The following is a 26906-nucleotide window of genomic DNA, read 5'->3' as shown; positions in this document are numbered from 1 at the left end:
TGGTTGAGCAACCCCTCGGTTTTGTGGGCTAGAACTGGGTTGTTTTACTGGTGGGCTCTGACACTACTGGCTTTCAAAGACCAGCCTTTCATGGTGGTCTTCCTCCTACTCTCTCCAGCCCCAACAGAGCACCTGTTTTTGCATCACCCCTGTCCTAATCCAGTGTTCTTTGCTAAGGATGGAGTTCCCACACGCAGAAAAGTGTGGAAAATCTGCTGGGCTGAGAGCCATCCTCTTAAGCCTATCCCGAGTTCAGTGCTGGCTTTCCCTAGGCTCCCCTCTTCCCTGCTGCAGCTCCATCGGGTACACTCTGTGCCTGTGCTGCACCTGGCCAGGCTGCGCTTCTGCTCACACCCACGGGCCTCAGCATCACCCCAGGCTCATCCTCCTGCTTCAGCCAAAGCAGAACTTACATGGAGATGGAGTCAAAAGGGCATGTTCTCTGTTGAACGTGCCTGCTCATCTGTAAATATGATTAAGGATGGCTTTTTCTTGGGAGAGGCTGGGTGTTCCTTCAGTTTCTCTTGGAAGTTGGCCAGCTGCATTCAGTGAACAATCCCTGAACAACCCTGGGTGAAGGCAGGCTGCAGGGCACTGCTCATTAACTCCCCTAGGCAGGCCAGGCCTGTGGTAGAGAGCAAGTTCTTCACATGCTGACTGTCTCTTGTTCTTTACAACTACTCATTCCTCCCACTCCCTCAGCCCTCCTTTTTCCTCTGTAGAGAAGAAAGAGACATCTTTTTGTTTAATTTCCCTTCCCCTACATTCCTGCCCTGACTGTTCTTGAGGACTAAAGATCTTGGGTAGATGTTTATCAAGGCAGTAAATACTGAGTTGCTCGGAGGTGCAATCATCTCACACACACACACACACACACAGTCTTTCTGCTTTCTAGCTACTGCTGGGTTACATGCCAAACAGGTAAGAGAGACTCATTTACACTTCATAGGAGACATCTGCAGCTAACTTGGCTCAGCCCCTAGGTTTTCCCAGGGAGTATTTTGGCTGCAAAACCTGAGTTAGTGACTATCATTTGGCAAAAAGAGAGTGGGGGGTGGGGCATGAAAAGGTAAAAGAACCTCACAAGAACAGGGAATTTTCTGATTTTCCCTCTGGTTAAACCAACTCCTGTGTTATTTCATAACCAAACAATTGATCAAGTTGTGGATAATTCTTAGCACAATGTTGCTGATAGAAATACTTTCACTTCTTAAAAAAAAAGTTTACTCTCAAATATTGTGTAGAATAGCATCCTACTACAGTCTCCATGCAGCCTAGCAATGGAAATCAGTCTGTGACTGCTTCCTTTGTCTCCTGTGTCTCTGCAGACGTGTGGCACTGCTCCGGGAGCCTCCTGTGCCGAGTCTGAGTGCGGAGGTTTGAACTGCCGAACAGAGGAAGGCAAGAAGAAGTGTGGAGGCCCCGGCTGCGATGGGCTGGTGACCGTAGCTCACAATGCTTGGCAGAAGGCTATGGATTTTGACAGAGACATCCTCAGTGCATTAGCAGAAGTTGAGCAACTCTCCAGAATGGTAATACGCCAAATCAATTGTTAAGATAGTACAAAAGAAAAAAAAAAAAAAATCTGTATGTTGTAGCACAGACTCTAATTGACAAAGTATGTGCTGGGTTTCTGCAAAAAATACTTCTTTTGAGTTGTGTAACTTCATTATGCTTATAAATATCTTCAGAAAAGGGAGCTTCCTAAAGTGAAGCTTCACGGATAACTAAACATCAGCCTGAGTTGTTTAAACTAGCACTGGTGGTATGGATCAGGGCCAGCTTCCAAGTGTTCTGTGAGTTTTATGAGAAAAAGCATTCCTTGTTACTATTACTTCTGACTCCAGATGAACTGTTTTAAAACAAGCCCTAAAGCATAAGAAGATAAGCAAGGAAGCCTTCCATTTTCTTCTCTTTAGGTTTCTGAGGCAAAACAGAGAGCAGATGAAGCAAAGCAAAATGCACAAGCAGTTTTGTTCAAAACCAATGCTACAAAAGAACAAGTGGACAGAAGCAATGAAGATCTGAGAAATCTTATTAAACAGATTAGAGACTTCCTAATGCGTAAGAACTTTATATTTTGATTATATTTTAATTCTGTGTTTGTGAAAACTAGCTTTACATCTGTATTATCTTCCAAGAGTTAGTGCAATGGTTGTCATCATTCCCCCCACCTCCCCTAGACAGACAGTGTGTATGATGAAATCTGGAAACATGAGAAAAAGTAAGAGAAAACCAAGATAATAAGAAAGTGAGAGCAAACTGTGACATGTTCTTGTGTGCGTTTCAGCTGAGGCTCTTGTCCTGCTGTACTTTGCCAAGTATGTCTGTAAGTTCTGGCCAGAAAGACAAAGCAGTATAAAAGGGGAAGGAAGTCAGAAACTGCATTTCTCTCTCTGTAAGAAAGCAGGTAAAGGTTAAATGAGAGCTTTGTTTGCCAGCAGCCCATTCCTTGCCTGTTTGCTCAGGGCTGACTATGCTGGGAGCACAAACACATCTAACGTGCAGCTGTTGGTTTTGTTCCCTGTGGGCTCGGGTTCCCCCCAGCTGAGCACAAAGATCTTCAAATGGCTTCCAAGAGGGCTGTGCCAGCAGGGCCTACACACCTGCTGGGCCTCTCCTGAGAAGGAAGTTTCACTTTGGAAAGTAGTTTTAACACCTTGATTTTCCATAAATCTCGGAGAGGAAGTTTGCCCATGATTTTCATTATTAAGGAAGCAGCTGAACAAGAGTTTGAGTGCTGAGACATGACAGAGCGAAGCTTTTACTCACATCTTTGATATTTGTGTCCATCTGCTAGAAGACAGCGCTGACCTGGATAGCATTGAGGCAGTGGCTAATGAAGTGCTGAACATGGAGATGCCAAGCACTCCCCAGCAGCTGCAGGCCCTGACAGAAGATATTCGTGAGCGTGTAGAAAGCCTTTCTGATGTTGAGGTCATTCTGCAGCAGAGTGCTGGAGACATTGCCAGGGCAGAAATGCTACTGGAGGAAGCTAAAAGAGCGAGGTATGCAGCCCTGTTTCATCTCATTGTATCAGAAAATGCAGTTTAACTTTCCCTGATGTAAATTCTCATTCCTTCTGTAAGGGGCAAAACCAGCCGATTGCAGCCTATGTTCTTTTTCCAGTTCCAGAGTAAGAACATTTTTAGCATTAACAATCTTGCTCCACAGCAAAGGTGCAACAGATGTCAAAGTCACTGCAGACATGGTGAAAGCAGCACTGGAAGAAGCTGAAAAAGCTCAAAATGCAGCTGAAAAAGCCATCAAACAAGCTGATGAAGATATTAAAGGAACTCAAGACCTGCTGACTTCAGTGAGTTCTTTATGAGTATTTCTTAAGATAATATAAACAGCACCAAGTCTGATGCTTAGAAATTGATGTAAGCCTGTCTAGGGAAAGCTCTTGGGTACTGCAAAACAAAGGCTGCAGTTAAAATGCATCTAAACCATTCCTACCTTCACATCAACTTCAGAGTGGGACAGATACTAGGGGACTATCTGCTCGTGCACAAGCCCAACTAGGCAACAACAACAAAAAAATCCACCAAAAGGCTTTTCTCACCCCATATCCTGCACCAGCCAAGTTAAATGAGCAGGACTGTAGCCCTCTAACACAGCAGGTCTGACAAGACCCCTGGCAAGCCACACCTGTCAGCCACACTGGCTATGTATTGTGTGCTCAGTGTCATCCACACTGCAGCACCAGACTAAAATAAATAAATGCTGGATTCAAGTGCCAAGTGCCACAGTCTTGTCAGATAAAGTATTTGCAGACTTCATCTCAAAGCCCTCATGAGACCACAGTGCTATCTGTACTTATGAAGCTTGGCCAGTTTAGAAGCTTCTCAAGTCCATTATCACATGATGGAGTTAAAGTCAGCTCTTGCATATATAATGCAATCAAATACTTTTTGACCATGTTCCTTAATGCTTTTGCAGCCCCATATATACCATTCTCAAGCACTGAGCTTTTTCATCCTGACTGCAATGGGACATTTTTTTGCAAGCTAAAACACTGTTTTAAACTCAGATCTATGGACACAAACTAGTTAGTTGAGCAGGGTTTATGGAGAAAGTTGAGTATTATATCCACTGTATTTTGAAAGTCTCTCATTCTTCTTTCTCTTAGATTGAATCTGAAAATGCAGCATCTGCAGAAACACTGAACAATGCTACCTTGCGTCTGTTTGAGCTAGAGAAGAGTGTTGAAGACCTTAGGCAAAAGGCTGCTACAAATTCAGAGAATGTGGGAAATATAGAAGACAAAATAATTAGTGCAAAACAAAATGCTGAAGAAGTCCAAAAGGTGAGCTCAGGAACAATCCCAAAGGCAGCAAAACTCCCCCAGGTTTGGCTAAAATGAGATCAATGAATACATGTGATCCATCACATTTATTGTTCATATTCTGGGGGTAGAAAATACTCCAACATTTATGCTCTTACCAACGATAGCTACTTTTTACTTTGGTATTAGATCCTGAGAGAGATGTATTGAGAAGTTTTCAGGTTCTGAAATAGCTGCAGGAAACCTTGTCAGCCTTTCAGAGATAGGTTTCTATTCTTCAGCTTTACTAGCTGTCACAGGAGAACTGGAATTTTTTTACCAACTTGTATAGAGTATTCATGATTCTATGACAATGATAGGTTCAGGACAAACAAACCAGAATTTGGCATATACAGAATCAAGCAACAGGAAAAATAATTATCCTAACATAAAACTGAAGTAATTGCTAAATATCAGATTTGCAAGATTTTCTCTCTGAACATATGGCATTACTCCCAATGTTTGCTACACACTTTTGTAATAGCAAAAGAATGTTCATTAACAAAACAATTGACCAATCTGCCAAAGGAAGTTTCATTGCTCCCATCTCTTGGCTCTAGTTAGTGTATCAATCTCCAGAGAGCCATTTTCTGACAGGAGAGCTGCATTATCCATCAACTCAACAATATCCAAAAACTAAGTAGTATTTCAGGTGCTGTCAAGTAAACACAAGAGAATTCCATTGTAGCTATGGTTTGTTATCTTGCTCAATGGTTGAATTTAGTTGGGCCATAGGACTTCTTAATTTTAACCCCAGATTCTCAGCACAGCTGAGAAACCAACCTCATGCCTTTCCCAGCATTTTCACCAACACCAGCAGGGCAGCTAGTTCAGCTATTGCTGCTGAAAGAGTAAGCAAGGGTATTCCTCCCCTGATGCAGCCACTCAGCCAGGAGCAGTGCCACGTGTAGCTTCCCAGCAGTTCTAGGGGCCATGGCTTCCATTAGTTACAGAACCCTCTTACTGAATCCCATAAATCTCTGCCAAGTGCTAGTATTGAAGCTGTAAAACAGCCACAGAGCTGCAAAAGAGCAACTGATGAGTCTTCATTGCAGCTCTTAGTCTTGGACAGGAAGTAGGAAATACCCTGGCCCTGTTTCTGCTTTTGTTAACTGAGCTCCCAGCTCAGTAGTCTCTCCTTGCACGCGGATTAGTGAAGGACAGAGGAGGAACTGCCAAGTCCCTGTTTGGCTTTGTGTGAGCTCCATCTTGTGCTTGAATTCGGAACAGGTCCTCAACAAGGAGCTGAGCGGCAAGTACAGAACGGTGGAAGAGCTCATTGCCAAGAAGACACAGGAGTCGGCCGAGGCCAGGAGGAAAGCAGGCGTGTTGCAAGATGAAGCTAGAGCCTTGCTGGCTCAAGCAAACAGCAAACTCCAGCTGCTCAAAGGTAAGGCTGTTCTGAGGAGGTAGTTTAGCACCTTAGAACATGAACCAATATCACACTGTTAAACCAGCTATTCATCAGCAGAAGGGGAAAAGAAAAGGTACTTATTTTTTACTGAGACTTGATCTGCTTTCCTTATTCTTGTGGACATAATACAGCTTTTTGAAGCAAAGATTTCTATAGAATAAGCTGAAACTTACAGGTGAGACAGACAAACTTCTGGTGTGGCACCTCTCACTGCCCCCAGAGCCACCACAGAGAAGGAATAAAACTACTCTGCTCAGGACAAGGACTCATCTGTTCCAGCAAGACCCCCCATCTCCCAGCAGTACTCCCCTAACTCCACCCTGGAAAGCTCTTAAAAAAAAAAAGCTAATCAGGACACAGGACTTCCAGTTTACAGATTAATTAATCATTTACTGTTGACAAAGTTGATTGAACCAGGATGAGGCAGTCTGTCCCTTGCTACAAGAGACAGAATTAACTTTTCCTTCTGGTTTTGCCAGGCCAAGAACTCATTCTTTCTCTGTTTGCTACCCCTGCACAGTTACTGTGACTTGCTGAGTAGACTTAGTCATCACAAGCCAAAACAATTCACTGTTCTGTAAACACCATCATAGCGCAAAAAATGACAATTATTTTAACCCTCAGAATACAGTTTTGGATTTTCACCTTTGGAAAATAACTTCCTTGTTCCTTTGTTTCATTAACATCCCTATGTTAATGAAACAAAAAGGTGCCATTCCAGCCTTTGTTTATTTTTCTTTGTTTGGGTTTGGTTTTTTGCCCCAATCAGAATATCTTCCACAATAGAAATAAATTTGAATAGTTTATCCATAGCTATAATGAATTACATGTATTAAAGCACTAGCAATTAAGCTAGTTTTTTTTTGCCTTCCTTTGCCTACAGATTTGGAAAATACATATGAAAACAATCAAAAAGTTCTGGAAGACAAAGCCAAGCAGTTGGTGGAGCTGGAAGAGACAGTTCGCTCCCTCTTACAGACAATCAGCCAAAAGGTTGCTGTTTATAGCACCTGCTTATAAACAGGAGTGGGAAATGCTTGTGTTCAGGATGGATTTTACAAGTATTATACTAGTTCTTTTTGACATTACACTAAGACCTGATGAGGTGAACAGGTTTTATATTGAACTTTAAAGCCACAGAACCAAAGAAAAGTAACTTTTTGATATTGAAAATAAACAGTACTTTTGTATCACTGTATGTACCTAGTATGACTTATTAAGTTCCTTCCTATTTTCAGTAGCTGCAATGGTACATCAGTTAGTCCTTTAGCAAGTCTTGTTCTTAAACTGGTTAGAGATCTAATAAAATCTTGGCTTGAACTATGTAATTCTAAAGAAGGGTTCCTATTACTATGAAATATAGTATGGTGACTCAGACCAAATTACCAGAGAATGAAGAAAGACATGTAGTTAGTTACACCACAATACTCAGAAAGGATTGTATACCCCTCACTGTCATGTCACTGATTATGAAACACTTGAGATATAGAGTGAAAACAGAGATCAGCACTGAAAGTATGAATGCACCAAATTTATGTGATAAACCAAGCCTGGAATCACAAAATAAGCAGAGCTGGGGTGGGTCCAACTTCTGACCCTGCGCAGGACATACCAAGAGTCGCACCACGTGCCTGAGAGTACTGTCCAGACTCCTTAAATTCTGTCAGGTTGGTGCTGTGAGCACTGCCCTGGGCTGGTGCCCGTCCCAGTGCCCACCCACCCTAATTATCCAACATCAGCCTCCCCTGACACAACTTCAGACCACTCCCTCAGCACTGGTCACCAGAGATCAGTGTCTGCCCTCCTCTTCCCCGCATGAGGAAGTTGTAACCGCAGTGAGGTCCCCCTTCAGTGTCCTTCAGGCTGAACAGACCAAGTGGCCTCAGTCACTCCTCATATGGCTTCTCCTCAAGGTCCTTCACCATCTTGGTTGCCCTCCTTTAGATGCTCTCTAATAGTTTAACAGTTTTTATATTGTGGTGCCCAAAACTGCCCCAGCACTCGAGGTGAGGCCACCCCAGAGCAGAGCAGAGCGGGACAATCCCCTTCCTTGCCCAGCTGGCGATGCTGTGCCTGATGCCCCCATGGGTGGGTGGCCCTCCTGGCTGCCAGGGCACTGCTGACTCATGTTCAGCCTTCCATCACCCAGGACACTCAGGTCCCTTTCCACAGCGTTGCTTTCCAGCCTCTCATTCCACAGTCTGTCCCTACATCCAGGTGCAGAATCTGGCACTTTACCTTGCTGAACTTTTAATGGTTGGTGATTGACCAGTTCTATAATTTGTCAAGGTCTCTATGCAGGGCCTCTCTGCCTTTCTAGGAAGTCAACAGATAGTGCCTATTTTGTATCATTTGCAAATTTGATTAGTATCCCTTCCTGTCCTGCCTCCAATTAATGAAGAGCACAGAGCTGAAGATGGAGCCCTGTGGAACTCCACTAGTGACAGGTCACCACTCTGATGCCACCCATAACCCTTCAATGTGTTTATCCAGCTGTGTGCTGGAGAGCCTGTCCAGAAGGTTCCTCTGAGACAGTATCAAAAGCTTTGCTGAAATCCAAACTGGGTACACCAATTGGCTTCCCTTAACCAGCTATGAGGGTTATCATGTCATGAAAGGAAATCAGGTTTGATAAGTAGGACTTTCCTCCCCTGAAGGCATGGTGGCTTTGACCAATGGCTGCATTGTCTTTCAAGTGTTTTTTGATACCTCCCAGAATAAACTCCATAGCTCTATCAGGCATTAAAGTGAGACTGACAGGCCTCTGACTGCCAGTTTCTGGGGTCCCCCTTGCCCTTCTTAAAAATCATGGACAACTTCCACCAGTTTCCAGTCAGCTGAGAGCTCTCTAAATTTCCAAGACTGCTCAAAAAAAACTCAACAAAAAAACCCAAAACGAAACACAAAAAACCAACAGGCATTTTGTGATGAGAGCAGCAGCTCCCTGAGGGTCCTTGGATGAATCCCATCAGGCCCCACAGATTTTGAAGGGATCCAGCTGCAGCTGGAGCTCATCCTGCACATAGTCCTCCAGCTCAGGGCAGTGCAACCCCCTTGTTCCCTCATCTGTGTTGAAGACAGAGGCAAAGACCATGTTAAACACCTCAGCCTTGTCCCTGATCCTGTTTGTGACATGACCATCCTCATTATTTAATGGGACAATGCTATGTCTTTTGCTATTAATATAGTTGAAAAAACTCTTTTTGTTATCTATCCCCCACAGCTCTGGCAACTTCAATTCCAGCTGAGCTTTGGCCACATGAATTTTCTTCCTACAGTGGCCAGCAGCATCTCTGTATTTTTCCTCTGGCACCTGACCATGCTTCCACTGGGCATACATCTTCATTTTTTCATCTTAAGTCCAAGACAACATTCCTGTTCAGCCAAGCTTCACCTCTTTGACTTCCAACACTTGGGAAGTGCCTGTTTTTATGTCCTTAGGAGGTGATGTTTAAGAAGTGACCAGCACTGAGACACCTCAACACCTGAGACAGCATTTTCCCAGGGGACCTGACTAATTCCCTGAGCAGCCTGAAGTTCTGCTCTCCTCCTGTCCAGAGCTGAGGTTTTGCTGGGATTTTTCCTCCTGTCAACAGAGATTTTAAACTCAGTCCCTTTGTAGTTGCTGTGGCCAAGACAGCTGCCACTCTACACTTATGAGATGCACTCTGTTGACATGGAGTAGATCAAGGAAGGCATTTTTCGGAGTCATCTCCCTTAGAACTTGTCCCATAAAATTGGCATCCAGGTGTTTAGGAATCTTCTGGCCCAGGTGTGAAGGTACCAGTTAATTTCTGGCAAGCTGGAGTTCCCCATAAGGTCAAGGAGAGTTGATCTGGAAGAATCCCTTAGTTCCTCAAAGAATAATTCATCTGCATCATCATCCTGGCCGGGAAGTTTATAGTAGGCTCCCACAATATGCATTATTTGCATATTGTATAAATATATTGCATATATTTATCACCTACATTATTTGTTTGCCCCTTGATTCTTACCCAGAGGCTCTTAATGGTGCCATTGCCAACATTCTATCCCTTCTATTACACACAGTGCCACCCCCTCAGCCTCACCGCTCCCCCCTGACCATCCAACAGGCATGCCACTCAGGACTTATCCCACTAGGTTTCACTTATACCTATGATCCCTATTATCCCAATGATATCAAATCTATGGGAATGGGACAAAGCCTCGAGCTCCTCGTTGGTTCCTCATGCTGCATGCATTAGTGTAAAAACATCTGAGGATTAGGCCTTCCTGGGAAAGAACTACTGAAGCTCACAGGGCATATAATGCAAACAGTTGAGGAGCTGTATGCAGACAGCTCTAAGAACAGCCTGTACTTAGCACAAATGATGTGCAAGAGTAGCATCCAGTTCACCATGACTTCAGCTCAAAGTTACTGTACTACAGTGCACCTTCACAGAGCTGTACAGTATGGCAAAAACTGATTTACAGCTACAGACATTCATCAGCTACACAAATCAGCACCCAAAACTGCAATGTGTTAGCACATCCTAACTGCGAACTCTGACTCCAGGATTCTGTGTATGTTCTTTGACTGACACTTGACCTAACCTTGACTAACATCATCAAAATCAGGACAACTACGGCAGGATACAGCACCACCTAAGCCAACTGAAGAACATTATGGTTAAATAAATAATTACCCCTAAGCTCCAGAGGTCACACACACCACAAAAAAAAAAAATCCTTTGAAGGAATTGATCATCACAACAGCATCATGCACTGTTCACAGTACACTCAGCAGCTGCTACAAAGTGCCAACTTGGCAGCACTCAGACCTACCGTGAGACCACTGACAAATTGCTCAGGAGCTCATTTTACTTTCACAAACACTTTTTTGTACACTTAACAAGAATTGGAATGACAGTGAGAGAAGTAACAAAAATAATTTTAAGGCCTTGACTTTTATTTTTAAATGTCTGGAAAACTATAGTCTCCAGTACAGACTTAGTAGTAGTACTGGTTGTAAGTTTCCCAGGCTTTTCAAGCTTCATTTAACATAAGATGACACACAAACTTTTGTAACTGATGCAATTCAAAAATGAATTGCAGTAAGGCTGCTACAAGTATTCAGGAGGTGGAGGGAGTGGACACAAAACTGTTACTCCAAGAGCAAGGCTTCTGGGAAGAACTTGCAAATCACATGATTAACACTTAACATTCACTTGCCTTAAGCTAGAAGTGATTCTGAAATACCAAGATCTATGGGAAGAATCAAGCTTTTCTTCCCTGTTGTCTCAGCTTTGCTTTCCATTCAGCAGCTTCCTACTAACACCTGAAAGCAGATCCACATTAATTCACTAACCCAGCATACCCACGAATCAGATGGTGATAAGCTTAATGAGGTGTCATGGTTTAACCCCATCTACATTTAAAGTAGGAGTTAAGAAAATAAATCACAATGAAAAAGAGTATCTGGTGTTTTGCCAATTAACTGGTATGGTAATGCTGGTATCCATCTCCATCACTCACTATGGATAATGGATCAATACTTGAATAAGAAGCTATTAAAGCAAACTAGAAAGATGCAACTATCATGTCTATACACAAAACCAAGTAGCTGTAGCACTACTTTCTAAATGTACACTTCTCATTCCATTGGCATAATGAAAAAGGACATGCACAGTACCAGCAGGTATTAGGGTTTTCTTCAAGGCAGAAGAACCTGACAAAAAAGAAGTAATGGCACCTTAGAAAAGTTAAAATGAGCTACTGGATTTAGGCACGCTCCATATACATATTAAAGATCTTCCAAGTATGCCATCTGTTTGTGAGCTTCCTCACATAATCAACAACCTAGACAATACAAGGATCCAATCAGCAAACAAAATCCAAGAAGACCCTCCAGTCATGTCAAATATTTATTAAGCTCTCTTGCTGCAGAAGAGACAGAAAGGGAGAACAAAATAGAAAACAGAAGAGAAGAAAGTATATCTTAATTGTGTGGAGAGCTGACACTGCAGCCCTTATGGGTGGAAGGTGCAGAACCCTCATGTCATAGCACTTAACAGCAAACACTGCTTCACTACCCAGTTTTAGCATTTCAAGTTTAAGAGAGCTGGACAATGGAAGCTTTAAAACCAAAAAAAATTAGGTAGCAGTACAATGAATTTGTCTTCAATCTTTCATTTCTCAATCAGCACTCAATTTTTCCCCTAACAAGTTTTCAATATGAAAACATGACATGGAGAATCACACAGAGAGTAATTTTCTCTTTAGAAAGTGAATATAATTGTAATTGATCTACATGAGCCCCTCCTCTCCCAGCATCCCAACACTACTAGGTCAAAACAAGTTTTGGTACTCATATGCAAGAAGAAGGTTAAACACCAAAGTTAATCCCTTCAGAAGAAAACACATTTTTTGTGCGGAAGTGACAGTGGCATTTTAAGTGCCAGTGGCATTTTAAGTGCCAGCATTTAACTGGTTTATTGTGTCACTACTTCAAATAAGAAAACACTAAGTATTCTGGACAATTATCCAGAGTTTTGACCAGCACACCTGATAATCCCATGCAGCAGCAAAACGTTTGGTTTTGGAAAAGAAAAGAGTTCTGTCAGGCTGCTTTTCTGCAACATTCATTGTGTAAAGAAACATGTAATTTTAAGTATTTAATTTACAGAGACTGGATAATTCCACTTGTTCCAAACTCTACTTGTTTAAATATCTGATGTTTAAAATTATGATATTCACTTAAGTCAGTCCTAAAATCCTCAGACTCAGCCTTCCATAAGGGCCCACAGTCCATTTTCAGAGATGTACTATATATGTACAAAGATCTGCTCTTTCATTTTAGAAGTTGATAGCTTTGCCAAAGGATGCTGCTAGGTTTGCTTCCCTGAAGGCTTCTGACACCGTCTGTAGAGAGCAAACACAAAAAGTTACAAGTCATTACCAGCTACATGGAGTAACAGCATGTGTGTGTAATGATGTTCACCAGTCCCTTTAGAAAACACTTACTGGATGGGCATGGCAAACTCTGGCTACATCTTCACACGATGCTCCATATTCCATAGCAAGGGCAGCTTCATTCACCATTTCACCAGCACCCTGTAATTTAATGGTACTTGCAATTAGCACAAATCCTCATGCAGTTGTCCAGATTCTGCTGTATCAGTAACAGCTTATTTATAAGAATTTTCTGCTAAAAAAGAAAAGTTAGATTTTAACCAGCACTTCCATCTGTGTTCTAATGTAAGTCATAAATACTTAATCTATTTGGTGACTGTGCTAAAACCCAGCTTAAATCTAAACATTGATGAGAGTACTTGTTCTCACATGCCTCAGAGTTGTGCAAAAGCTGGGCATTTTTCCATGAAAGAAAACCTACCCAAAACTTCAGTGTTTCCCTGAAAAGTTAAATAGATAACTAGATTTTAAAAAGCATGTTACTACACCTACACCCTCATTTCTATTTGCTGTATTTATGCATATTTACTAAGAGAATGTATCTTTGAGGAGTCAAAAATAGTTAAATTTCCTCTATATACTAATACTAAGTATTTTTAGTACTTAGATCCATGACCATAAGATTTCCCCCCAGCCCCTTCCTAATGAATAAAATTAGATTTATTGGTGTAAGACAGACGAAGTTGTGTTTCCTTTAAGGCATGTTGGTTTCTAAATTACTGCAATTGCAAGAGAAAATAACTAGCATAAAATCTTATTGAGAACAGTTTGGTGTTTCTCTTGAAGAAAGCTGTACACAAAAATGTATGGAAGTGTTTCTGCAAACATATTTGCAGAATATATATTTTGAAAAAGAAAAATATTTACAGCTAAAAAACAAAACAGAGAAAGATAAGGGTCTAAACTTTGACTAAAAAAACCCCAAAAATCTCCTAAGCAGGGGAAATCCCAAAGGATTTTTTACTCTAAATTCCACAAATTACTGACCCCAGATTTGGTGACTGCAGCATAAGATTACCACCTTTGCTGAAGTCTTTAGCTGGAGAGAAGGAAAAAAAGAAAACACCAATGAAAAAGCCACAGTCTTTTCAGCTCCCTCAACTTCCAAAAGTTGAATGAGCAGTTTCTGCTGTTCTCTCAAGTATTTGGCAGTATTCATAAAAACAAAACAAAACACCACACCACCACCAAAAAAATCTCACCACACAAAAATGGCCAAAGAAACAAATAACCACAGCAATTCAGGAGGAGAAAAAAAAGCTGGACTTTCTTCTTAGTTACACCAAAGTAACTAAAACGTGGAAAGGGGGGCAGGGGTGCAGAACGTTAAAAAAAAGTAGTGAACTCAAACCTTCCTGTTTACGAAACACCAGTTCTAATTTCAACAACTATGCAACACTAAATAAGAAGAACATTACAAAGCCAAGAAAGCACAATTGATGACACTTACTGAGCCTAAAATGTGTGCACCCAACATCCTGTCTGTAGACTTTTGACTAAGTATCTTCACCATGCCATCTGTGTCAGCATTTGTCTTTGCTCTACTGTTTGCAGCAAATGGAAATTTCCCAATTTTGTATTCCACACCCTGCAAAACACGTTTTACTGAGTTAATGACCAACAAAAACAATGTAACCAACTGTTACATACATGAGGAGAAGCAATACAGAAGTAAAACAGGAGACACAGAGGAATGTACATGAACAATCACCAAAAGTAGTATAAGAGTGTACTACAACAGATTAATTTGCAAACAAACAATATTAATGTCACAGAATGCAAGTCATTAAAGAGAACTGTAGTTCTTGGGAGAGTGGGATGCACAACAGCATCATTCACTTACATCCCCCTAAGGAATATATTCAAATGCAGAAATTTGGATAAAGTAGCTAGATAAACAACTAGAGAGTGAAATCAGGCCCAAGGTGGAAAAGCAGTTTTTGCTGGAAAAGAAAACAAGCAATACCTCTTCTTTCAGCTGTTCTTCTGATTTTCCAACCCAGGCCACTTCAGGGTGAGTGTAGATCACAGAGGGAACGCAGTTATAGTCAATGTGAACTGCTCCCCCAGCCATGCCTTCTACACAAATAATGCCTTCATCCTCAGCTTTGTGGGCCAGCATAGGTCCAGCAACTACATCACCAATAGCATAGATGCTATCAGACCAATGAAACAGATAAAGACACTGTTTAAAAACATCCTAGCACATCTGGGCTACCTTTCATAAGTCTTTTGAAACATGTTACTGAAAACTCTTATTCAAAACAGATTAGAATACTTCATTTTAGCAGTAACCACAGAATGACTACACTTCAAAAGGTACTTAGTGACATGAAACAGACATTGACCTTTAAGTTACAAAACTTCAAAGGCTGACTAAAAAGTTTAAGCTACTGCAACGATACAGATATCTTGAGTTTTCATTTCAGAAAAGGAAAATATGTTCTGCAATTAAAAACCAGAAGTGCTCTAGTAAGTTAAACTTTAAAAATAAATGTGTTTCAAAAAAAAAAAAAAAAAGGAAAAAATTAGTCTTACTTACTTTGGAATCTTGGTTTGGAATCTGTTGTTGACTGGAATTCTTCCCCTCTTATCAAGTTCAATTCCAAGTTCCTCAAGACCTAGATTTTTTGTAAAAGGGCGCCTACCGATGCAAACTAGGAGCACATCACAAGTTATTACTTCTGCCTTGCCACCAGCAGCAGCTTCAACACTACAGTAAAATAAGAAGCAAAAATGCTAAGCTGTAAACTTGCAGCCTTATCTCTCTGCTTAGTAACTAGTATGACCTAAGACGGTGACCTCCTGTCTGGGTCTGGCACCCAAAGCACTTCATTCAGCCTTCCCCATGCTTCCTCCTTGCAAGAGTTCAGCAGTAAAATAGGGAAGAAGGGGCAACACCTCTTACTACATTTCTTAACAATTGTTAGAGAGAAATTCAGGGTGTATTTTCAATAACAAATAGCATGACCGGATAGGATCAAATCCGTACAGCAAAGTAATTGCTTCTGAGTACTTGCCACCCAAAGTATATATGCTTTGGGATGGGGTCAAGCCATGTATTCTGAGCAAGCTTTCTTCTGGCCCAGGAACCAAACGTGTGTTAGCAGCTGCCGTGCATTCCATGCATCCCTCAAGTGCATTTTGTGTTTAACTGCACCCAGAACAAGATCAGTTCACATACTCTGAGAGCACAAGAACCAAAGCATGGGAAGTGAGGATAATTGGAAGTGTGCTTCAAAAGCATACTCTGAACCAAAACGATACTCTGAAAGTAGAAACAGACTACATGAGAGAACCAACCAGCATCAGCAAGGCATGTAAAGAAAGAAGCCCATGTCCTGGACCTTTACAGTGATGGATGACAGACTACCCCAAGCTACAGTGATACATCAAGTACAAGTCACTATATTAAGTCTCCAGTGAAAAAACATTCAAGCTTATTTTTGTGAAGTAACATCAAGCATTTTTTTAAAGTACAGTTTCTGCACAGAGAATCCATTAACACAAATGGAACTAGTGCATACTTATGGACTTTTTCTAAGCAAATTTGCTTTATATGTTTCTGTATTAACTGTTCACATTAGTCACATCTCACTGAAACGTCAAAGGTCTTGAGTATAACCATTAAAATAGACTCTTTGGGTAATTTCATCTATTTCTGTTCAAGAACAATAATATGTCTGCCGTGCTTACCCTAAGACATGATGACCTTCCAGTATGTTGTCAAGAATTAACGGCTTGGAAATTACTGTATGAACAATCACGGTATTTATCCTAATTATACCAGAAGCAAATATCTTCCATGAAAAGAATGATTTACAGTTCTGTTTTTATTACTGATCTCATTATAACAGTGGTTTTATGCCAGCAAGCCCTCAACTCAAGTCAATGGAACCTCTCCTGAATAAGCAACTTAGGATTTAATAAACCCAAATTATGAGGTCTGTAAGTTACAAAGGCAGATAAACATTTAACTGCACTAAAGAATTAATTTTCATTCCTGTTTAAAAAATAGTATCAGACTGTATTTTGAAATAGGTTTGATGGATTGGGAGGAAGAATATATTTTGCATTCCTTTAGTTTTATGTTAAACACTTACGCTACATCTATTTTTCCATCTGGTCTCTTGGTAGCACCAGTAACTTTGGTGTTCAGTTTAAACTTGAATCCCTGCTTCTGAAGAATACGTTGGAAGTTTTTAGAAATCTCCATGTCAATTCCCATTCCACCAACATGGCCCATGAACTCAACAGCTGTCACATCTGCACCGAGGCGCTGCCAAACTGAACCCTGCATTCACAAAACAGATAAAAAGAGTTTTTGAAAAGCAAACTTCAGATACTTTAATATTTACAACAGACTATAAACTGTTCTAGAAGAGGGTAACACGTAACAGCAAACTGGTGAGTTTCTACAAACATGACAGCATAAAATAAGTTCAACTTTCCCCAGCCTTTCAACAAAAAGATTTATCATTGTTTATTTGCAGACTGAAAACTTCCATGACCAAATAGCTAACAAAATAACTAAACAAAACTTGGGTGTTTTATACTGTAGGTATAGAAGAAATCCAAAATCAAAGAATCTGAAAGGAAAACCCAAAGGGAATTGCTTGTGGTGCTCTTATACCATTACTATTAATCAAAACAATACCATATTAAGGAAATTTTATGCAACAAACTGGAACCACTGCTGGTCCTGTCTGTATTTATAACCTTAACCATGATCAACCTCACCAACAAAACCCATGTACACCCTATTTACCTGCAGTTACCTATATCCACCCAATACAGAATTTCACTTTGCTTACTCTTTCCCAGCTTAATGGTCAGAAGGCTAAGCAGATGGACACAGCTTCCAGCAGCTGCAAGACCAGGAAATATAAATTCTTTCTGGAACGTGTAAGTGTGACGCAAAAGCACTCAGACGATGATGAACTACAAAGTCTCCATGCTTTTAGCTGACAGAATATGTACTATCAAACCACATTAAACATCTCTTAAGATTAACTACTAAACATAAGAATTTATCCTGACTATCCTGGCATTCCCTCCACATCCTTACTCCTCCAAAACAGAAAAATAAATATTCAAGGCCCTGTATGCTCCTCTCTCATTTCTCTGTTTATCTAACCAGCTGCAGAAGTACTGACCCAGCAAACACTAATCCCAGCTTTTCTGGTAAAAAATGGAGCTCACAGACTATGAAGTCTGAACAGATTGACGACAACTCACTGAACTGTTAAATCACAGCAGAAACATCAAATACAACAAAAAATAACACCCTTTTCCATTACAAATTAAAAGTCAAGTGGTTTAAATTTCCTCTCACCAGTTCCACACCAATGACTCCTGCACCAATGACAACCATCTTTTCAGGAACTTTTTTCAGTGACAGTGCACCAGTGGATGACACAATGTTATCTTCATCAATCTAATGACAAAGAGATGCACAAAGTGAGGTTTACAATCTCTTTTACATATTATACACAAAGCACACAGATTGTGAAGTGCAATCAAGTGCAAACCAGTATTACACATTAAATTATGTGGCTATGAGACACTGACAAGGAAGTACAATTAGGTTCAAATACGTACAGTAATTCCAGGGAAGGGTGCAACTTCTGAGCCTGTAGCTATGAGTATGTTCTTTGTATTGATAACTTGTGTGCTGCCATCATCTTTAGTTGCAGTGACTTGGTTTTTGCCAGTTATTTTTCCAAACCCAGATACATGTACAACCTTTAGTAATCAGAACACAGTGAGGTCAGGTTCAAATATGTAAGGTTGGCTACATTTCATTAATGTTTAGAAATGCTGCTAAAACATCTCTCTGTATCGCTATCTGGTACAAATCACAAAGTAACTGTATACTACTCTTTTAAGCAGATTAAGAATGAAGGCACTGGGCATTTAAAAGTATTCTGGAAGTGAAGCATTCAAATTCTGCCCTTGTCATATCAGTCACTCTAATTTATGCAGTAGTATGAAAATGTAAAAAGTAAGAAATTCATATCAGAAAAATAGATATACCTCACTATATAATCCAAACTAACCTTGTTTTGTTTAAATAAATGAGCAATTCCACCTGTTAAGGCCTTCACTGCACTACTCTTCTGTTCCATCATCTTCTCTAGATTCAAACGGATTCCTGTAACTAAGGTTAAAACAAAATAACTTACATCAGGCATTGCAGTGTGTTAATGTTAGAGGAGCTAACCTCAACACAGTTAACAGCTGGCACAGAAAGATGTACTGAGTGGCCCTACTAAATGCTAAAGGTTACATTCAACAATTGCTATGCCAGTATTGCACTTTCCAACTATAACTTACCTAGCCATTATTCAGAGTTCAAAGAGCAGTCCCTAAGCCTCCAAATGACAGATAAAGGACATTATTTATAACTAAAAATTTTCTGACCAGAAAATCATACTAATCAGATTTGAAAAACTAAATTTACTTCTTGGTGGAAACCACTTATGTAAGAGGCACTGAGAGCTCTTCACTCACTTTCAATTCCTCTGCTAGCGAAATCTTTTCCATGGGCCAAATGATACAGATGTGAGTTGTTCAGCAAGGCCTAAAACAGACATACAAAAACATGAATTTGGACACACATTCACAAGAAAAAGTTATTTATTATAAGGAAGAATAATTATACTATTTGCAAAATGTTCTCACTATTAAGTTTGATACATACATATTTGAAAAAGCGTATTTCAACCACAGAAATTGTACACAGTAGCTCCTACTGAAATACTCAATAAAGTTACATACTTCACATAGAAATAGAAAACAGTTACATCAACACCTATCTTTTTTGCTCATTTCACCATAGAAATCAGTAATTACTCCACAGAGAAAAAAAAAAAAAAAAAAGAGGGAACAAACTGAGTAGGGGAAAAGAAAGGTAATTCTGACTGATGGCCAAAGAGAAGATACAGAAAAACTGGATAAGGAAAATCTAAACTAAACATTAAAGTGCCTGTTAAGATTTTAGCCTGTGTAGACATATGAGTTAAATTTTGAGGTTTTGTGCTGCTGAAGTTTCTATAACCACATAGCCAGCTGAGCTGGATGGTTTGGAGCTAGCTCAGGTATATGGATCTTCCAAATACATAGATAAAATTAGAGTATTTTTTATATGGATGGCTATAAATTAGCAGTTTCAATTCCAGAACCTCAATAATTGTATTTCGATTAGAAATAACAATATAGTTAAGGCAGGATCTTACTTAGAAAATTGATTCCTTTGTTATAGCCACCCCAAATATGAAATGATCTGTATCTTCACAAGGACAACAGTGCAAGTTTGTACAGACTAATAATACAATTCCATTTTTATAATTTTTGTCAACTGTCTTTAAAAGTAATTTTTCTACTTCATGTAACTGACACAGCCCTGAATCTGTAACATCCACATTACTTAAAAGATGTAACCATCACTTTCAGCAACAAGAAAAGAAAATAAAAATCCATGCCAAATGTATTATTTTGGAGGGTTTTCTAGAAAGGAATATTAGAATCATTCGTTATTGCTTTGGTATACACAGCCTACATATCCACTGCTTAAGTTTATTGCCATTCAAACAAACTCTAGATAGCATTCAAGTTTAGCCATTGGTTTAATAGTATTTTCATAATAACCCTAAATGATTAAGGAAAAAAAAAAAAGGGACGTGAGAAGTTATTTAAATAGATCCTAGCAAAGTTTCAAATCTCAAGGTGTGGACTGACATTTTTGAGTGGTGCTTCAATATATTAAGATACTCTGAACTTCATTAAAATGATTACTAAAATGTTTAGAAAAAGTAATACAAAATTTAAAAAAAAAAAACTTAGTATTTATGCTGTATTTTTTCCTCCCATGCTAATGGAACCTCTTGAGCGGAAGGATTAGAAACAGCAATAGAGTTAGGAGGGATCTTGTTAAGAATATTATGTCTGTTACTACAGCCATCACAAACCTGGCATTAGCAGTGTCTTCCTTCATCAGCTGGGTGCTATTGAGGCAGATTCCCCAGCAACAGCACTGCTCTTGTGGAGGTAACAAGACCTCACCTCAAAGGCTGAGGTTTGAAATTACTTTAAACTAGATTGGCAATGTCAAATATGAAGTTCCTATTAATGTCTTGTACTTGTCTTTTTTTTCTGAGTGCATGTGTTGGACTCAGCTCTTCCTCTCCACATGTGCATTACTCCACACAAGCATCACCAGCTTCATCTCCAGGCTACTCTGTACATGTACATCCATCTTGAGAAACTCCTTCCTAATCTCCTTCCAAGTGAAGCACATCATGTCAACTGTTTAATGAAGCTGTGACAAACTATACACACTTACCTTGGATGGAATACATCCAACATTCAGACAGGTTCCCCCTAATGTTGCATTTTTTTCCACACAGACAGTCTGAGGAAAAAGAACAGAGGAAAAAAATTAATGTTTTAGTAATACTATGCCATCATTTCCTTATAGGCTACCTCACAATTTAGAATTGATGACAAAGACATTTGTCTACTTGTCTAGTAATTCTAACTCTACAAGTATCCCATTAAATTCATTCCTAGATCTATTTTACGGCTCATATTTCCCGTCTCTCATTTTTTGTTAACTTAAAACCCACAAAGTAGCTCTTTGCAACCAAATTCTCTACCAAACAACAGCCAATGCACCATTCATACTTTCATACAAGTGCTGTCCTACTACAAAAATCTACAAAGTAAATAATAAATACAACACTAAGTCCAGTGAAAGATGTTCCCTAACAATTACAGAAAAAAACTGCAAAAAGCAGAACATGTAAATCATGTGAAGATTCATAAAAACAAGAAAACAACTGGTAAGTGAACTGGCATGGATTGGAATCCCTTGATGCAATATTTTCTTCAAAGAAAACAAAACAGAACAGAACCCCCAAGCCACAAACAACATTTCCTCCCACTGCTATAAAGTTGTACCAACACCTATAAAGAAAGAGAAAACAAAAATCAAGTAAAGCAAAACCAAACAAAAACAAGGTCAATAGCAACAGGGATGGAAAATATGTCATCTCCTTCTCATTAAACTGACAACATCAAAGTGTGCAAAGGACAAAAACAACTGCCAAACCTTCATATAAAAACAGATCACTGGGAGACAAGAATGGGGGAGAGAGTATCCTGAACTATTTTTGTAGGAACAAAGGAATTGGCGTCTCCTTCTTTGGAAGGCACATATGTATTCAAAATAATTGTTCCTTGGTTTACACTCTTCAGAGTTCCAGTCCACTGAGAGGCAACTACCTAGGTGAAAGCCTTTCACAATTTTTTCAACTTGCTTCTTATGTGCTAAGGTAGGGATGATGGTAACATGAAGAACAGAATTCATCACATCAAATCACAAGAGCATTCTGAGACATGCTTATCCCCTACCTCCCCCTCCTCTTGTTTTAGACACATGAATACATAAAACACAACACAAGGGATTTAAAAGCTGCACTATGAATCAAACAGCACCACCTAATGCTCCTACCTTTACCCAATAAGGATGTTCTGCCTCATCCATTTTACATAAACTTCACTGAGGAGGCCATGCAAAGCTTTTGCAAAGCCAATACCCAGAGAACACTATTGGCAACAACATGGGATGCTGTGGTGGTTATACAAGGACTCAATGCCTGTGCTAGCAGAAATAGCACTAAAATTGAAATTTAAGTAATTCAGTAGAGAATAATCAGGTTCTTCCATGGATGATGTAACCATGAAATCTTTTTGCCAGGCTGCTAAAAACATCTCCATACATTCCTCAAGGACACCAAAAACATTCTACATGTTTATTCAATGACAATGGCGACATACAGAAGTATGTCAAAGCATTTTCCCATCTCTAACTAGCTATGAAACAGTGTATTTATATATTAACAGTGTAATTATTTTTTACTATGATAAGAAACAGAATCCAGGGCACTTTGTAACCCCTTTGTGTATGGTATCCTATTGTTACTCACAGATATGAAGCACTCAAAGACAGTACTGTTCCAAGAAAAGCAGCTTATAGCCAGCCACAAAAATAGCTTTAGAATAATCAAACATGAACTCACAAGGCAGAAGGCCACAATCTTAATTAAAACCTGCAGCACTGAACACCTTTTTTGCTCAGGCTTCTAGCTAAGTAGCCACATACATCCAGAAGCAAGAGCATTTACTATGACAAAACAGTAATTCACAAAGATGTGTAAAGACAACTCAATTATTTTGCACTAGGTCACAGGCAGATGTACAACTTAATGGAATCTCAAACATTTATATTTTGAGACAGTTACATATTAGAAGGCTAAAAGATACCCAAAAAGATGCTACTGACACCCAGTTATGGGAGTACTGACCAATGAGGGACAACACTCAGAATTACAGACCTCCTTCTCCAAAGAGTCAACATCGAAGACATTGAGGGAGGTGATTCCCTCCCTCCACTTGGCTCTCGTGAGACCCCACCCAGAGTACTGTGTCCAGCTCTGGGCCACCAACACAAGACAGATGTGGACCTGCTGGAGTGAGTCTAGAGGAGGCCACCAAGTTGATCACAGTGCTGGAGCAGCTCTCCTATAAGGACAGGCTGAGAAGGCTCTGGGAGGACCTTACAGCAGCCTTCTAGTATTTAAAGGGGGCTTGCAAGAAAGCTGGGGAGGGACTTTTCACGTTTAGTGACAGAAACAGCCTTAAGCTGAAGGGCATAGATTTACATCAGCTCTTAAGAAGGAACTCTTTACTGTAGAGTGAGGCACAGGAAAAGGATGTCCAGAGAAGCTGTGGATGCCCCACCCCTGAATATTCAAGGCCAGGCTGGATGGGGATCTGAATAACATGGTCTAGTGGAAGGTATCCCTGCTCATGGCAGGGGAGTTGGAACAAGGCCAGCTTTAACATCCCTTCCAACTCAAACCATTCTGTGATTCTATGATGTATCAGGTGGCTCAGGGCCTTGTACAGCCAAGTTATGAAAATTCTGAAAGATGAAGACTACATACTGCATGGGCCCCTATTCCTGTGCTTCACTGGAACTCATCACCAGGAGCTCTTGTCCTTGCCAGGTGGTAAAACCAGCTCATTTCAGTCAAGAAGTCTATTTTAGGTAATTCAGAAACATTGTGACATATCAAACAGCAGAAATATGCTCAAGACTGCTAGCACCACCTTCTGAGAGTTCCAGACAATTATGAGAACAATAATGCAATGTCAAGAGTGTCAGCTGGTCTCATATTAAGAAGTGAAAGCAAAAAAACATCCTGAAATCACATCTTGTATTTTTGTAAGTTTAAAAACATCTGAAATATATTACACACATACAACTCTCATGATACTTAATTGACACACCAATAGTACACATCCGACACAAACCGCCTCTTCTGAAAGGCGTTCAGAGACAACAGGCAGAACAGAGATTAACATAAATAAATGTAACTAAGATACTACAGTATTTCTACACACATATTTTTGCTTCTAAAATTCTCACATGGCAGTAGAATTCCACTAATCACATTCAAAAAGTCTTATCAGCTGAACATGGCTTTTTCCCCTTCTGAGTTCCCTCAGTCTGTTATTCTAAATATTTTCCAGTGGTCTTTCCGTCACTCATTATCTCTTTATTTTTCCCTCTGTTGAGAGAAAAAAAATCCTTCCTAGCACTGTTTTCTCATCTCTTTCACAAGAGTGTAAGCCCACCTCAATTATCAGTTCCAACCAAAAACCAAGGTCTCCTAAGCAGCTCTGTCAAGGCTTTATAGCAGGGCTATAAAGAGTAATACAGACCTCCATTTCAAATTCTGCATAATCTGGGTAAGCAAGGTAAGGAAATATTAACAAAACATGTCAACAGCATCTGGTGGCCCATGATGTGACAGAATAATTACAGTATTACACAGACACCTTTCGAGTTCACCTGGATGAGTATTCTGCTATCTGAGTGAGGTCTCACCTTAAATCCAAGCTGAGCTGCTTTGATAGCAGCAACATATCCTCCAGGCCCAGAGCCAATAACCGTGACGTCGGCATCAACTGAAACATAGAATAGTTGAATTATTGCTTTTTCGGCAAAATAACTGCATAGTAAGAATTATGCAAGTTAATGAAATAGGATTAGATAAGGAAGCTATGCCTTGTACCTGAAAGTAACTTTCTGAACACGGGGAACGGTTGTGTAAAGGTATTCATCCCACAAGAAAAATAATCACAAGGAAATTAAATTTCACAAGGAAAATAATGTAAAATGGCATCAAGAAACTGAATTTCCCATCCCTCTCGTTCTAAAGCCTTTAAGAACTTAACTCAAGATGTCTCCATAGTTTACTGTAACATTTTTTCAACATACCCTCTATTGATGTTTAGCTGTTTAGCACAAAACATAAATGCTTACTGAATGCCACAAATTTATAAAGGGGAAAACATGGCTGCAATAGGTATCTGTGCAACCTCTATTGATTATAAAGCAGTGGAAGCTATGAACTTTGTACCTAATTCATATCTTGTAACCACAATCTCTTTCAGAACATTAATTAATACTGATTAATTAATTAATAACAATGGTGAAGTTCCAACTTTTATTTACAGCTTTAGCTTGAAATCATATTATGCAAATAAGCCACAATTTTCATCTAAATCTCCACCCTGACATGGACTTCATCTGGAAGACTGATTTCTGAGTTTGAAGTATCGTTCTGTTTTTTGTAGGAGTTTGTGTTGGTGGGTTTTTTTTGCAAAAAAAAAAAAGGTTTCTCACAAGAAATTACCTTGATCAGCATAGGACCTTTGTGGCACTGCACAAACCCCCTGAAGACCATGATGAATCCGATCAAAACGGCTTCTCTAGAAAGGAAAAAAAAAATAAAAAGAACCCCTTAGTTTTACAAGTTTAAGTCTATCCTCCAGGGAAAATAAGCATTCAGTCACACACAGATGAACACACAGTTACTGTCACCAGTTAACCAAAACAGGAACAGCATGACTGAAGCACAGTGGGCACTGACTGGCACAAGAGGCAGAAGTTGCTCTGCCACCTCAGTCTGTCATCACACCTGTTCTCAGGTCAGTCTCACCTCAGGCTGCTTCTAACTACGAAACTTTCAACTGTTTATATGACACTCTCAAACCACATAATGATATAAACTATACATCCACAGAAGTTCAGAAAGGGACTTGTTCTGTAACCAATCCCTTCAGCCACTTCCTATAAGTAGGCAGCTGCATCACATAGGAGGTGCGGGAGGGCAAGTTTTTTTAACCTTTACGAAAAAATAATGGGACAGAACAGAACAGCTGCTACAAACACATGGAGGGTCGATCACCCTGTAACTGGAGTAGAGGATGTCCCTGGAAGCACTTGCTAAGTCCCCAGCACCGCAGCCCAAAAGCGGGGCCGGCTGACGGCGGCGCTTTTCGCAGTCACCACGGCCGCGGCCTCCCGCGGGCCGGGACACCGGGGGACCAGCACCGACAACGCACACGGCAGCAGGGAGGCTGGTCCCTGCCGCTCACGAACCCTGAGGGCCGCCGCAGCCGCCGCGTCCCCTCCGCCCGGCCGAGCGGCGAAGGAAAGGGACAGCGGGAGCAGGGAAGGGAGCGTGGCCAAGGCCCGCGCCCGTCTCAAGGCACGACTCCGGCCCCGCCCGCCCCCGGCGGCCTGAGGGGTCTAAAGAAAGCCCCAGGCCCGAACTGCCCGGCGCGGCTTCCGTCCCTTGTCCCTCCCTTGCCCTCCCCTCGCCGCCCCGCCGGTGCCGTACCCGAGCGAGCGCACAGGAGACGCGGCCCCAGCGCTGCATGTCCGCGGTGCCGCCGCGCCCCGGCCGCTCAAGGACTCCGCGGACGCGCGCAGGCGCAGGCGCAGTGCCGGGCGGGCGCGGGGCGGGGCCAGGCGGCAGCGGGGCCTCAGGCGAGCCGCGGGCACGGGCCAGGCCAGCCCCTCCTGCGCCGGGACACCTGCACCGCACCCAGGCGGGTTTGGAATGTCTCCAGAGGGGGAGACCCGCGACCGCCCTGGGCCGCTGTTCCAGTGCTCTGTCACCCTCACGTAAAGTTCTTCCTCATCCTGAGGTGGAACTTGTTGTGGTTTTTTTTATGGCCAACGCTACCCGACCTGTCGCTGGCATCGCTGAAAAGAGTCTGGCACATCCTCTTGACACCAGTCTTTGAGATATTTATATATCTATTTGTAATATAGAATATATGTCTATATATTTTTGGAATCAGAGAATCATA

At 40.8% G+C, this 26906-nt stretch overlaps 2 protein-coding genes across 2 annotated transcripts in view; one reads left to right on the top strand and one right to left on the bottom strand.

Moving 5' to 3' along the window:
- Nucleotides 1-7069, top strand: part of LAMB1 (laminin subunit beta 1) — a 42576-nt gene extending 35507 nt beyond the window's left edge. Inside the window, exons 27-33 of the mRNA XM_015627090.2 lie at nt 1329-1532; nt 1920-2064; nt 2801-3008; nt 3175-3316; nt 4133-4309; nt 5558-5717; nt 6625-7069. Coding sequence (XP_015482576.1) covers nt 1329-1532; nt 1920-2064; nt 2801-3008; nt 3175-3316; nt 4133-4309; nt 5558-5717; nt 6625-6761 — 1173 coding nt within the window. The 3' untranslated portion in view covers nt 6762-7069. The remainder of the gene's footprint in view (nt 1-1328; nt 1533-1919; nt 2065-2800; nt 3009-3174; nt 3317-4132; nt 4310-5557; nt 5718-6624) is intronic.
- Nucleotides 7070-10650: 3581 nt separating this feature from the next.
- Nucleotides 10651-26539, bottom strand: DLD (dihydrolipoamide dehydrogenase). The gene is made up of 14 exons (XM_015629126.1): nt 26432-26539; nt 25442-25517; nt 24631-24710; nt 21019-21087; nt 19188-19257; nt 18734-18834; nt 18276-18419; nt 18010-18111; nt 16778-16968; nt 15217-15387; nt 14641-14830; nt 14125-14262; nt 12726-12815; nt 10651-12623 (listed from the first exon to the last, which is right to left on the bottom strand). Exons 1-14 carry the CDS (start codon nt 26468-26470, stop codon nt 12558-12560), a joined length of 1527 nt encoding a protein of 508 aa, XP_015484612.1. The 5' UTR covers nt 26471-26539; the 3' UTR covers nt 10651-12557.
- Nucleotides 26540-26906: the final 367 nt, after the last annotated feature.

The sequence above is a fragment of the Parus major genome, chromosome 1A (genome assembly GCF_001522545.3).
Source record: "Parus major isolate Abel chromosome 1A, Parus_major1.1, whole genome shotgun sequence".
NCBI classification, from domain to species: domain Eukaryota; kingdom Metazoa; phylum Chordata; class Aves; order Passeriformes; family Paridae; genus Parus; species Parus major.
This window is presented reverse-complemented; position numbering and strand designations above follow the sequence as displayed.

Bases quoted from the DNA above. Each gene is read 5' to 3' on its own strand.
- DLD (XM_015629126.1), bottom strand. From the start codon at position 26,470: ATGCAGCGCTGGGGCCGCGTCTCCTGTGCGCTCGCTCGG. The intron at 15,388-16,777 runs GTAAGTGTTTAA...ATTTTACTGTAG, and splicing joins GATGGAAAAATAGATGTAGC to TGTTGAAGCTGCTGCTGGTG. The intron at 14,263-14,640 runs GTATTGCTTGTT...CGTGTTTTGCAG, and splicing joins AAGAACAGCTGAAAGAAGAG to GGTGTGGAATACAAAATTGG.